Source organism: Equus asinus, chromosome 11, assembly GCF_041296235.1.
Source record: "Equus asinus isolate D_3611 breed Donkey chromosome 11, EquAss-T2T_v2, whole genome shotgun sequence".
NCBI classification, from domain to species: Eukaryota; Metazoa; Chordata; class Mammalia; order Perissodactyla; family Equidae; genus Equus; species Equus asinus.
In genome coordinates this window covers 32,310,095-32,323,586 of record NC_091800.1, presented here as the reverse complement: position 1 = coordinate 32,323,586, position 13,492 = coordinate 32,310,095, and the positions used below count along the sequence as shown (strand labels likewise).

Sequence of the window (13,492 nt, the reverse complement as noted above, 5' to 3'; positions counted from 1 at the left end):
ATTGATGATTCTAGTTGAAAGGATTATAGATGTTTATTTTACTATTTTTAACTTTTTTTTAGATTTGAGAATTATCAAAGTAAAAAGTTCTGAGCAAAACAAAAAGACTGAAAAGTAGAAGACGTGATAAATAGGATAAGAGTTCTTCTAGGATAGAAGCATAAACAATACTTGGGAAACCTAATTCACTGACTCTCAGGAAACACAAAATAAGTAGCAACAAAAGTTTAAAAGGAAGTCTCTTGCCCAGGCGGTATCCCCACCACCTTGAATTATGCTCTCCTTAGCCAGGTCTCTCACTGACTGTTAGGACAGTTTCCTATTTGCTCCCTGCGCAACCACACTCTCCCCAGCCCTCCTCGCTGCCAAGAGAGGCATCTTCCTCCAACATGTATCTGCTTACTACACACCTCACCTACCTAATAAAGTCTGATGGGCCATTTCTTTCACTTCATAAAACCCAGACAATTTCACTCACCATGCAAAACACTTCACAATAAGTGAGGTGGCACAGTAAGGTTCTAACTTCCCTTCACCATCCATGCTTGCTCTAGGGATACTACTTACTATCATTTTCCAAAGATACCAGGCCCTTTTGTGAATCAAGACCTTTGTACGTGCCGTTCCTTCTGCCTGGAGGCCTTTCCACCACTCCAGACACTACGGTCATGACCTTTGTGAAACTGTAGCAGAAATCCCCTCAGATCTGTGTTTATCCTCTCTGTGCCCTTCAGCTTTCCCTTCCAAGAGCCAGCTGCTGCAGGTCTTTTTAAAAAAACTGCCCTTGAGCTCCTGGAGCCAGCTTTGCTCACAGGCTGGAAGAGTAGCTAGTGCCTGGGAATTTGTCTCCCCTGGGATGACCACTAACCAATGACTGATGGTGCTAGAGTGTGAAAACCCCAGCTCCCCTATCTCAGGTTGAGGCAAGTCTGAGGCACAACTTACACTGCAGTGTACCTCTGCAAGATCAGGCTGAAGTGCTCCTTCCCTCTGTGGAACTTCTACCTGAGCTGCACGTCTACCTTCTCCCCTCCAAGGCTGTGAGCTCTTTAAGGGCTCAGAACATGTCACTGGTCTCTGCATAGTTTACTGTACTAAACAACAAATTAATGTCAGATCTTTCACTATTTATAAAAGAATACGACAAAGCAAACTGAAGTGATTAATCCCCAAGGATTAACTCTTAGATTTTCTTCACCACATTTGGGTATACTAGCCATTAATTTATTTTATACATACCAGGATTTGAACTGCAGCTGGTAAACTATCTAAAGGAAAATCTGGAAGGCCAAGAGTAGAAGATTCTTGGGAACAGAGTGTGGTGGCAAAGGACAAGAGCTGAGAAACTCTAGGGGGAAAAAATACGTGACATTACATTTTATTCTAATAGTTTTAATGTATAAATCTGTTAAATATAAAAGAGCTGGGCCAATTTAATTAATCTAAAAAGATGACATCTACTACTAAATTCTTAAGGAACAACAGCTCCATATTATAATATTCCACTGAAAACTCAGAAGCTGATTAGAGACACAGACGTATTTCTTAAACCTGTCACAATATGTGAGGTTTTTCACATGGTCCAAATCCACCTTGCCAGCCTCACCTCCCACCCTTCTCAATCCAAACTTAACTCTAGCCACCAGGAGCTTTTTACAGCCTCAAGAATGAGGCATACACTCTTATATCCCATTCTCTAATAAAAATTGCTTAGAATTCCTTAATTCCATTCTCTAACTAGAAAAAGCCTACTCATTCTTTAGGACCCATATCAGCTGCCAGTGCCTTTTTGAAACCCTTGTAAAGTCTCAAATACAACAGCCTCAATACTTTGAAATTAGAGCCCTTACTACACTATGTTAAACTAAAGTATTCACATATCTTTAAGCTCTACTAGATCTTAAGTTTCTTGCCATCAGAGATTATGTCTCATTAACTTTATCAGCAGCAGTTACCGCAGTTACTGCAAAATTCTTCAAAGAACAGTTATTGGATGAATGAATGAATCAATCAATGAATGGGCAAAACAAACTCAATGTTAAAGTGTCCAGATATTTATATAAAAATATATATGTATACACAGCTCAAATACTTACTTCTCAGCAGAAATATTGGCTCCAACCGAATATAACAGTTTAAGTTGGTCCTAAAATAACACAGAAACATACCAAATCAATTAATAAAGAATGTAACAGATTAAATGCAAATGTTTTATAGACACAATTCAACTTTTAATTAAGCAGACACTAAGTAATGAATAGCAAAAAAATCATATCTTGATACATGTCATTTTCTAAAAGAAAAGTTAGCCTTTTTCTAATCTGTCAGAAGAATAATGCCACAATAATTTTTCTTCCCTGTTTCCAGAGATTTTCTTCATCCTACATCCTTTTATTTGTTCCTTTAACTACTGAGGGGGACATCTACGAACAGAGTAACATTTTCATAGTAATTGAATTTATTATAAATAAAAAAACTGTTTAAAAAATAAATTATCCTTGTTCATACTTACCTTGAAGGGTAGATAATAAATATCCCTGGCTTGAAATCGAGAACGGAGAGGGGGGTCTAATGGATTCCCTGAGTACCGAGGCACTGGCAAGCCCAAGGCAATCACTCGGAAATTTTCACTAACTCGAACAATCTTCCAAGCATCCAACTCTGTTTTGGTATGATCCTAAAAGAGCAAGAGATCAAAAATTACATCATAAATGATACAGACTACAAGTGCAAGAGCTGCCAGTCTAAGGAATTCAGGCCCTCACTGCTGAGTAAGCTGTATTTGAGAACACTCTCAAAGCCAAACTGTCAAGGAAGGCAGCAGACTGAAAGCAGGATCAGGATGCCAGGGAGGGTTCACAATATGAAAACTGGTGTTGAAAGGAGAAGCAGCTAATGCATCCAGGAACAAAGGAGATGTGGGTCAGATCTCTAAGCCCTAGTCAGTAACAGAGAGGAACAGAGTAAGGAGGGTAAGGAAAATATACTGGTCCAGACAGAGGATATAAAAAGCTAGTCCTAGACAGGCAGACCACCAGCAGAGCACACTGCCCATGGACCTTAAATAGATAACTGTGTTTATGGGTATATTTCTACCAAGGCATATTAATAGTAATAACCAACACGTATTGAAAACTTCCTGCATGGTAAGCACTTCCCATGAATTTTTCTTATTTAACTTTCACCAGAATCCAAACAGACATTTAATTCCTTTTTATGGGTGAACAAACTGATGTTCAAAGGAGTTACATAACTGGCCCACAGTCCTGCAGCTAGTACATAGTGGAGGTGAGAGACTGGAAACAGCACAGGTTTTAGAGTTATAAATGCTGGCTCTAGTGCTTGGTGCAAACTCTAGCTAAGTGACCAAGAGCATGTTATTAGACCCTCTGAGCCTCAGCTTTCTTATCTATAAAGTGGGAAGATCACCAACATTATTATGGCTGTTAGAAAAACTAAATGTGATAATGTATGTAAAAGCAACTGGTCCATAGCAGGCACCTGTTAAATGCCACTCCTTCGTTCTCTGCCTGATCTTTCAGTGGTTCTTCACTGCCCTCAGCTGTAGGATCCATGGAGCTTACAAAGTTTACACGAACGTGCATGTGCACATTCTAAGAGACAAGTCCTCAGCTTTCAGCAGATCTTCAGCGGGTGTGGCCCATATGACAGTATGGAAACTCTTAGCATGACACTCACGGCCTTTCCTGCCTGGATTCACGTCTGATTCTTCCAGTCTCAGCAATCACTGCACAACATCCCCTCGGCCTGCCCTCCCTGACCTGTGCTCCAGCCCCATCTCACAAATGTGGCTCTCCAGACACATCAAGCTGCTTCACCAGCACTGTTCCACTTGCCTGGAACATCCTTTCCACTCAGCACAGCATAAACACAAGTATCATTCAAAGCTCAGCACACACATCATCATCAAAATGGGCCCCTTTCTAATCCCCTTCCTCCATTCGAACCACTTCTGTACCCCTCCACTGTGTCCTACGCAAGCTTCTATCGTTATATATTTGTGTGCTGACTTCTGGACGTGATGGTCTCATGGTGGATCCAAGCTCTTCAAAGCATTTATTACCTCTAGCACATAATAGGACAAATGTCTGTTGAGTGACTGTACAAAACAATTTTAAAACATAATGAACAATTATGTCAAGCATAACCAAAATAATGATCCTCTGTAATTAATAGTACTAACACTGATACTATGTCACATGCGCTAGAAAACAAGAGTTTGGATCTAGCCCTGTCTGAGAAACCAAGAGTACAATCTTCAAAGAGCCGAATATTTTTTTTTCACTTATCCAAAAATGAAAATCAGAATATAAAAAAAGTTTATACAAACTGATTGTATCTGTTTCCATAATAAAATTCTACTATAATCATCTCTAAAAAAATCACTAATATTTTGAGATACTCAAATTTACTATATTGAATCCAGCTAGAAATAAGTGGGATTTCAATTATGGTGTTGGATCCTTTGATCACAGACATTGTCTTGAGGTGGTACTGTTCTGTGAAGGGATTTTGCCTATATTCTGTGAGGTTCGCATGAGACAGAATCCACGAATACAGAAATCACATTTACCAATAAAAATTAGGTATGTATACTGATATTTACATTGGGAAAAAACAATGTAGTACATTCTTCTCACTTAATAATAATAAGCACTCTCTGTATACTAAAACCCTTTTGAACCTATACTCTGAATTCCTATCCGAAGTAATATGTTTAATAATTTTGCACAGAATTCTACTACATGAATAAAGAATACTTCAAAATTTTTGTTGTGAAGTAACTCCTATACTTAGAAAAATGATTTTATATTCTGAGTATTCTTTTCCAAATCATTTACTAAAAATGGCGAATAACTATAGAGGGGCAAATAAGAGTTATTTTGTAATTAGAAAGTATCTAAAGAGAAAATGTTTTGCATAATATCTACCTATGGTTAAAATAAACATAAATTATTATTATTATATTTATATTTATATTATTTATAAAATATAAAGTTGAAAATAAGTTTTAAAAAATAAATAAAAATGGCTGTCATTTCAGTAAATTAACTATAACAATATGAACAAACAAATTTAACTTTTATTACTGATTAAATCCTCAATTTTCCCCTTCGAATTATATTAGTATGATGCCATCTTTAGATAGATCCAAAAGTAAACCACTACACTGCATGAAAACACCAACTACAAGCTCTCATAAACAGTAAAGAAACAGAGTGCTAAAAGGGCTGCAAGACAGATACCTGACAAAAAAGACTCACACAGAGGAAATCAGAAAGAGATGCTTCTAGTTCTGCTAGCCATGGAGCATCAGTTCAATCAGACCTCTGGGCATCTATTATTTAGCACCTAGTGTGTTCTGGACTTGTATTAGTCCCCTGGTAGCAGGATCAAGAAGCAGCATAAGACACAGATCCTGCTCTTGAGCAATGTGTAACCAACTTGGGATAGTAAGATTAGCATATATGCAACTCTACAGAACAGGTGTGAAAGAAGGCAGCGGCAGAGCCATTTGTCCCTGGAGACTTGGTTAGCAGGAGAGCTCCAGTCTGGTACAGCCAGAGCTGAAGGAACAAGGGCTGTCTTGTTGTCCTTTTGTGACATTATTACATGACCCCCTTCTCCAAAGCTTTTGAAGAGCCCCACATTCCCAGGTTTTTGCCCTCTTTCACTTGTATCACAGCATTTAAAGATTTTATTGCACTTATTCATTCATTCAACGAATGGTTACTGAGCACTACCAAGTGCCAGGCATTGCTCTAAGAGCTTGAGATGACATCAGTGACAAAAATCCCTGCCCTAGTGAAAGTTATAATCTAGTAAAGGGAGGCAGAGAATGAACTAAAAACATATTAACTAAGTAAATCATGTAGGATGTTAGAAGACTATGGAAAAAAACAGAGCAGGGTAAGGGAGTATGGAGGCAGAGGGCACATTGCAATTTTAAGTAGGAGGGTGAGGGCAGGCTTCATTGATAATATAACATTTGAGCAAAGACTTGAAGGCGGCACAGAAGTGACCCAAGCAGATATGTGGGAGAAAACCATTGCAGAACAGCAAAGTACCTGTGCAACACACCTCTAAGTTAGGAGAATGTCTATCCAGCATGTTTAAGGTATAATAAAGAGAATACTAGTAGGTGAAGTAGAATATAAAAGAAGGATAGAAGGAGATAAGGCCAAACAGGCAGTAAGGGCCCAAATCATACAAGACCCTGTATTCCACTGTAAGGACTCTGGATTTTATTCTGAGAAGAACAAGGAGTCGTTAGAGGGTTAGAACAGAGGAATGACCTGATCTGTCACATGATTTAAAGCGATCACTGACTGCTATGAGGCAGCCAGAGGGGAAGCAGAGAGTCCAGTTAGGAGGCTCTTACAACAACTCATGCATCAGATGCTGGTAGCTTGGACCATTAGGGCATCTTTTAAATATCTTATTCATTTCTGTCAATATCCACTGGACTTTGAGTTTCCTAAAAGCCAAGAACTGGACTTTATTCAGCTTTGTATTCCTAGGCCTATCTAGAAGTCACTAGGCTTTTAGTAAATAGTTGTTGAGAGACAGAAAAAGGAAGATAGGAAAGGAGGGAGCAAGGGAAAAAGAATTAAAAAGAGAAAAAAAGGAAGATAATTATTAGACTGGCAAAAAAAAGAGAAAATCTGAGAGGTCTTCTAATATGATCTGCAAACAGAAGAGCCTTGCAAAACTGCAAACACATGACTTGACTTCAGCAATCTGCCAGAAATGGGTCACCTGAACATCTGTCCCCATTCTGATAGAATCATGTCTCATACAAAAAATGGCACACTACTCACAGCTCAATAGCTAAGACACAGCAGCCGAATTTTTCTTTTCTTACTTGGAGAAGTTTGTCGTAACGCTCGGCAGACATTAGGAAGCGTCCATCTTCAAGCTGCATTTCCCTATTTTCCAGTAAGTTGTTCAAAACAGGCAGAACATTCCTCTCCGCCTTTTCCAAGCCTTCCAAAACGAGAGTTCTGCCTTCTGTGGCTGCACGAACTGCACACTATTTCCAAGAAACAAAAGCAATATGAGAATATCGAACATAGCAGAGTATGGCTTAATATAACTTGTAATGCAAATCAAACTTCTGGTTCTTATTACAGGGACTTGGAATCAGGAAAGCTGGGTTCCAGATCTTGGCTTTGCTTTATCTGCCTATGCGATCTTAGGCAAGTGATTTTTCTCTCCTTAGGCCTTTTGCCCCATTTGTAAAACGAAGAGATTGGAAGAAATGATCTCTAAGTTCCTTTCAGCTGTAACATTTTTAGATATATGCCCAAAGAAATAGAAAACTAAGAGCTATTTTTGAATGGGTAACATAATTAATAAGAAAACAGACTCCTTAAGTAGAAAACAGAAATGAAGACTACTCTGCCCTATTTATCCCACAAGCTTCTTGTGAGAGTCAGATAAGAATGCATAGAGACTGTAAGGTCAAAGCCATGGTTTGAAATAGTTTCTGGGTCATTAAAAATCCAAACACAAACTACTTCTTATAAAAATTCATGTTTCAGCTAATGTCTCAATTAGGCTTTCTTTTACAAGAATCCATTTACTCCAAGAAAGCACAGCTCATAATAAAAAAGAAACTAAGTTATCACAACCTGTGGCAATATTATTAAAAAAGAGCTAGAGATTTTTATCAATCTTTGTTACCAGACAGACTAAATACTGCATTTGACTTTTAAAAACTTCACAGAGATAAAAATACACATTCTCTGAAATAAAACTAGAAATACATATTCCAAAATGTAGTGGTTTCCCAACTGTGGGCCAGGGAAGACAAAGTCTGGACAACACAGGATGACAACAAACACTGTAGATCTGCTTTTATTCACCTCAGGTATACTTTAGTCTATTATGCATTGAATCTCTTCAGAGGAATTTGGAATAAGCTAGAGAGAGAGATCAGAAACAGAAGCCAAAGACACAAAGGTCTCTCTTCATCTACTCTAACGGAGCTAGGTGCTGTGACTATAAAGTGAGAAAGTAGTGATAGATGGAAAAAGAGTTTACCATCTAAAGACTTCCTGAAAATCTGATAAATGCTGCTTTTCCCGAGAGTAAAATGCACACAGGTATATATATATGATAGGGCCTTCAAGTTAACAATCTTTACTATTAAAGAATGAGAGAAATAGAAAATCACCATTTGGCACACAGCATAATAATTGTCGCAAGCAAGAATCATCAATGGATGGTAAAATCAGTGGGTAAAATTATCATGAGAAACAAGATTATTTGTATAGACTCAAAACACCTCCCAACAAGATATTCATAAATAAGAAAGGGAAAAACAATACTAGCGTGAAGGAACATAGGAGATATCACCTTAATCAAGTAACAAAGTTAACATCACCAGTAATGAGACATATCTATTCCATGTACTAAACTTCTAAAAATATGCCGAGAAGGGCACAATATGAAAGCATGAGGAACTATCAGACAAACCCAAACTGAGCAATATTCTACAAAATAACTGGGAAGGGGAGATGGAAGGGGCCTGCTACTAGAAATGGAGACTGGGCTGGGGACAGCATGGTGGCAGTCATTTTTTTAATGATGCAGAGTTGACTGAGCATGTTCAAATGATGAGGAGGAGCTAGTAGAGGAATACAGAAAAGAAAGTGCATAATTATTGAAATAAAACTAAAGAAGTTGATACTTGATGTTGGACACAGTTTGGTCTATTTGCTGAGTGGGAAAGTGGTAAGGCCTAGAGGTTAATAACTGACGTATCAGGTTCTCCCATTTATGTTATTTAATTTAATTCTTATGACAGTCCTCCAAAGTATACAATATTTTACCCAATTTTACAACTGAAGAGAGGTTAAACAGTTTGAAATAGCAGAGCTAAAATTTTAATACATAATGGAATCACCATAAAAACCCCAAACAATGGGGTCTGAAGAGCTTTCAGGTTGGTGAACACATCCATGTGCCGGAACTGAGGCATACCCCAGGTTCCAAAGGGACAGAAGCTCCTGTCCTTGGGGCCCTTCCTATCCTCAGTGGATGTACCTCGTCATTTGGCTGTTCATTTATACCCTTTATGATACCATTTATAATAAACCAGCTAATTTATGTAAAGTGTTTCCCTAAGTCCATGCTAGCAAATTACTGAAGTAGAGGAGGGGGTTGTGGGAATTTCTGATTTATAGCCAGTCGGTCATAAGTATGGGTGGCTCAAACTTGTGATTGGCATCTGAAGTGGGGATAGTTTCGTGAGACTGAGTCCCTAACTTGTGGGGTCTGCACTAACTCTGGGTAGTTAGTGTCAGAAGTGAACTAAATTGCAGGACACCTAGAGAATTGGAGAATTGTTTGCTGTGGAAAAACCCACACATTTGGTGCCAAAAGTATCATAAGTAGAAACAGATCATAGTAGTAGTACATTGTCATATCAGTGAAATCTCTGCAACTGACTAGCAATGAACTCATCATTTGCCAGAATTTATCTGGAAAGAGAGGTTAACAAGAAAGTTTCATTAGTCTTTGAAAATCAACACAACCCATAATTATACTATGATTCCTATGTAATGTCATTAGTAACTCTGACACTTCCTTCTTGTTGAACTGTTTTCAAAATACAACAAACTCTAGGGGCTGGCGCTGTGGCTGAGCGGTTAAGTTCGTGCATTCCGCTTCGGTGGCCCAGGGTTTCTCCAGCTCAAATCCTGGGTGCGGACATGGCACCGCTCATCAAGCCACGCTGAGGCAGTGTCCCACATGCCACAACTAGAAGGACCCACAACTAAAAATACACAATTATGTACTGGGGGGCTTTGGGAGAAAAAGGAAAAGTAAAATCTTTAAAAAAAATACAACAAGCTCTAGTTTAAACTTCTCTCTTTGTTTTACTTACATTTTTTTATTTTAGTTACAAAAAAATAATCACTAAAGTCCTTTCTTTCTTTCTTTCTCCTAATAAATATTAATGTAAGAAAAAACAATCATCGGGCTGGCCCCGTGGCCGAGTGGTTAAGTTCGTGTGCTCCGCTGCAGGCAGCCCAGTGTTTCACTGGTTCAAATACTGGGCGTGGACATGGCACTGCTCATCAAGCCACGCTGAGGCAGCATCCCACATGCCACAACTAGAAGGAGCCACAACCAAGAATATACAACTATGTACCGGGGGGACTTTGGGGATAAAAAGGAAAAAATAAAATCTTGAAAAAAAAAGAAAAAAAAAAAGAAGAAACAATCAAGCAGGGATCCAGTTTCACAGTGCCTTCTAAATGTCTAACTTTCCCTTAATAATCCATTAGAAACATTGCCAGGAAAGTCTATAAAAGGAAAGCAATAGGCGGAACTTTAAAAATTAGATGGAAAGAAAGATGATAGAGAGAAAGGCAAATTAATAAAACAGAATAAAAAGGTATGCTATAGCATATCTAGAAATTTAACTTGTGAACCTGAAACTTTAGGAAATGGGAATAAAGAGTCAGAGAGATTCTTTTATATAAGCCCTGGTGTACCATTTGGATTTTTTTTTTGCTATGATCACATGAATTACTTTTTCTATATAAGAAAACTAGTTAATGAAAATCATTAAAAAATTTTATTATATGAGAAAAGTGGCAGTTCAAATTAGTGGAAATTAAGAATTTGGATAAGAAACCCAAATGAATTTAAAAATTTAATGGTAAAAATAAAACCATATAATTAGTAATTGGAAATATGTGTTTTAAACAATCTTTATGTTGAGAAAATCTTTCTGATAATTCAAAGGCAGACATCATCAAAGAAATGATAGATAAGATTATGTTCAAATTTTTCCATATAGCAAACAGAAAAATTAAAGGACAAACTGAAAACTTGAAATATTTGCAACAGATATAACAGAGACCAAATAAATATCTTTAATGTAAAATGAACTTTGCAGATTATTAGCAAGTAACTGCTATGAAATGTAAATGAGCACCATAATAGAATATATTCAATTTCACTGGTTAACAGAGAGCTATAAGGTAAGACAAGATGTCTTTAGACTTTTAAATTAGCAAAGATTAAAAAAGAATGATAATACCCAGTGTTGGTAAGTTTAAGAGGAAACAGACATTCTCAATTCATGGTCTGAGTGTAAAATGACAATCTTATAAAAAATAATTTAGCAAGATATATATAAAATATTTAAACGGCTATGTTCATTAATCCAACAATTCTACTTCAAAGAATTTATCTTAAGAAAATAATCAGACAAGTGTACAATGAGGCATAGACAGTCATGAAAGCATTGTTTTTTCCATTTTTATTGAGGTAACATTGGTTTATAACATTATATAAATTTCAGGTGTAAATCATTATATTTCGACCTCTGAATAGACTACATCGTATTCACCACCCAAAGTCTAATTACCATCAGTCACGGAACAAATGTGCCTTTTTACCACTTTCGCCCTCCCCCCACTTCTCTTCCCTGCTGGTAACAATATGGTATTGGTCTTTCTCTGTCTGACTTATTTTGCTTCACATAATATGCTCAAGATCCATCTATGTTGTCAGAAATAGCAAGATTTTATCTCTTCCATGGCTGAGTAGTTTTCCATTGTATATATTTAACACATCTTGTACATCCATTCATCTGTTGACGGGCACTTAGGTTGTTTCCACGTCTTGGCTATTGTGAATAACGCTGCAATGAACATAGGGGTGCATGCATCTTTTTGAATTAGTGTTCTTGTGTTATTTGGATAAATACTCAGAAGCGGAATAGCTGGATCATATGGTAGTTCTATTTTTAATTTTTTGAAGACTCTCCATACTGTATTCCATAGTGACTGCATCAGTTTACATTCCCACCAGCAATGTATGAAGGTTCCCTTTTCTCTACATCCTCTCCAACACTCATTATTTCTTGGCTTTCTAATAATAGCCATTCTGATGGGTGTGAGGTGATATCTGATTGTGGTTTTGATTTGCATTTCCCTAATAATTAGTGATGTTGAACACCTTTTCATGTGCCTGTTGGCCATCTGTATATCTTCTTTGGAAAAATGTCTGTTCAGATCCTCTGCCCATGTTTCAATTGGGTTGTTTTATTGTTGTTGAGTTGTATGAGTTCTTTATATATTTTGGATATTAACCCCTTATCAGATATATGACTTGCAAATATCTTCTCTCAATTGGTAGGCTACCTTTTCCTTTTGTTGATGGTTTCCTTTGCCATGTAGAAGCTTTTCAGTTCGATGAAGTCCCACTTGTTTATTTTTTCCTTTGTTTCCCTTGCATGAACAGACATGATATGCAAAGATATTGCTAAGACCAATGTCAAAGAACATACTGCCTAGGTTTCCTTGTACTAATTTTATGGTTTCACATCTTACATTCAAGTCTTTAATTCATTTTGAGTTAATTTTTGTGTATAGTGTAAGATAATGATCTACTTTCAATCTTTTGCATGTGGCTTCCAATTTTCCCAACACCATTTATTGAAGAGAAATTCCTTTCTCCATTGTATGTTCTCGGCTCCTTTGTTGACAATTAGCTATCTATAGATGTGTGGGTTTATTTCTGGGTTCTCAATTCCATTCCATTGATCTGTGTGTCTTTGTGCCAGTACCATGCTGTTTTGATAACTATAGCTGTGTAGTATATTTTGAAATCAGGGAATGTGATATTTCCAGCTTTGTTCTTTTTTCTCAGGATTCCTTTGGCTATCTGAGGTCTTTTGTTGTTCCATATAAATTTTAGGATTCTTTGTTCTTTCTGTGAAAAATGTTGTTGGGACTTTGATAGGAATTGCATTGAATCTGTAGATTGTTTTAAGTAATTTGGACATTTTAACTATGCTAATTCTCTCAATTCATGAGCATGGACTATTTTCCCATTTCTTTGTGTCTTCTTCAATTTCTTTCAACAATATTTTACAGTTTTTGGTGTAGGTCTTTCACCTCCTTGATTAAATTTATTCCTAGATATTTTATTCTTTTTGTTGCAATTGTAAACAGGATCATATTCTTCATTTCTCTTTCTGTTATTTCGTTATTAGTGTATAGAAATGCAACTGATTTTGTACCCTGTAACTTTACTACATTCGTTTATTATTTCTAATAGTTTTTTTGGTGGATTCTTTAGGGTTTTCTACATATAAAATCATAGCATCTACAAATAGTGGCAGTTTTACTCCTTCCTTTCCAATTTGGATCCCTTTTATTTCTTCTTCTTGCCTAATTGCTTTGGCTAGGACTCCCAATACTATGTTGAATAAGAGTGGTGAAAGTGGGCATCCTTGTCTTGTTCCTGTTCTTAGAGGGATAGCTTTTGGCTTTTCACCAATGAGTATGATGTTAGCTGTGGTTTTGTCATATATGGCCAAAAGCACTGTTTTATAATTGCCAAAAAATGTGAACTCAAATGCCAATCTCTGGAGGATTGGCAAGCTAAATTGTGGCAAACCAACATGATGGACTATTACACAGCTATTAAAAATAGTGATATA

The 13,492-nt window shown here is 37.0% G+C and overlaps 1 protein-coding gene across 2 annotated transcripts in view; it reads right to left on the bottom strand.

The window, feature by feature from the left end:
* The window catches only part of VWA8 (von Willebrand factor A domain containing 8), a 357,448-nt gene that overhangs the window by 292,517 nt on the left and 51,439 nt on the right, over window positions 1–13,492 (bottom strand). For both annotated transcript variants that reach the window (XR_011492999.1, XM_014866869.3), the window contains exons 5-8: window positions 6,887–7,054; window positions 2,513–2,677; window positions 2,097–2,146; window positions 1,240–1,348 (exon numbers count right to left, since the gene is read on the bottom strand). Coding sequence is in view for 1 of the 2 variants with exons in the window: in XM_014866869.3 (XP_014722355.3) it covers window positions 1,240–1,348; window positions 2,097–2,146; window positions 2,513–2,677; window positions 6,887–7,054 (492 nt within the window). In the remaining variant the exon portion in view is untranslated. The remainder of the gene's footprint in view (window positions 1–1,239; window positions 1,349–2,096; window positions 2,147–2,512; window positions 2,678–6,886; window positions 7,055–13,492) is intronic.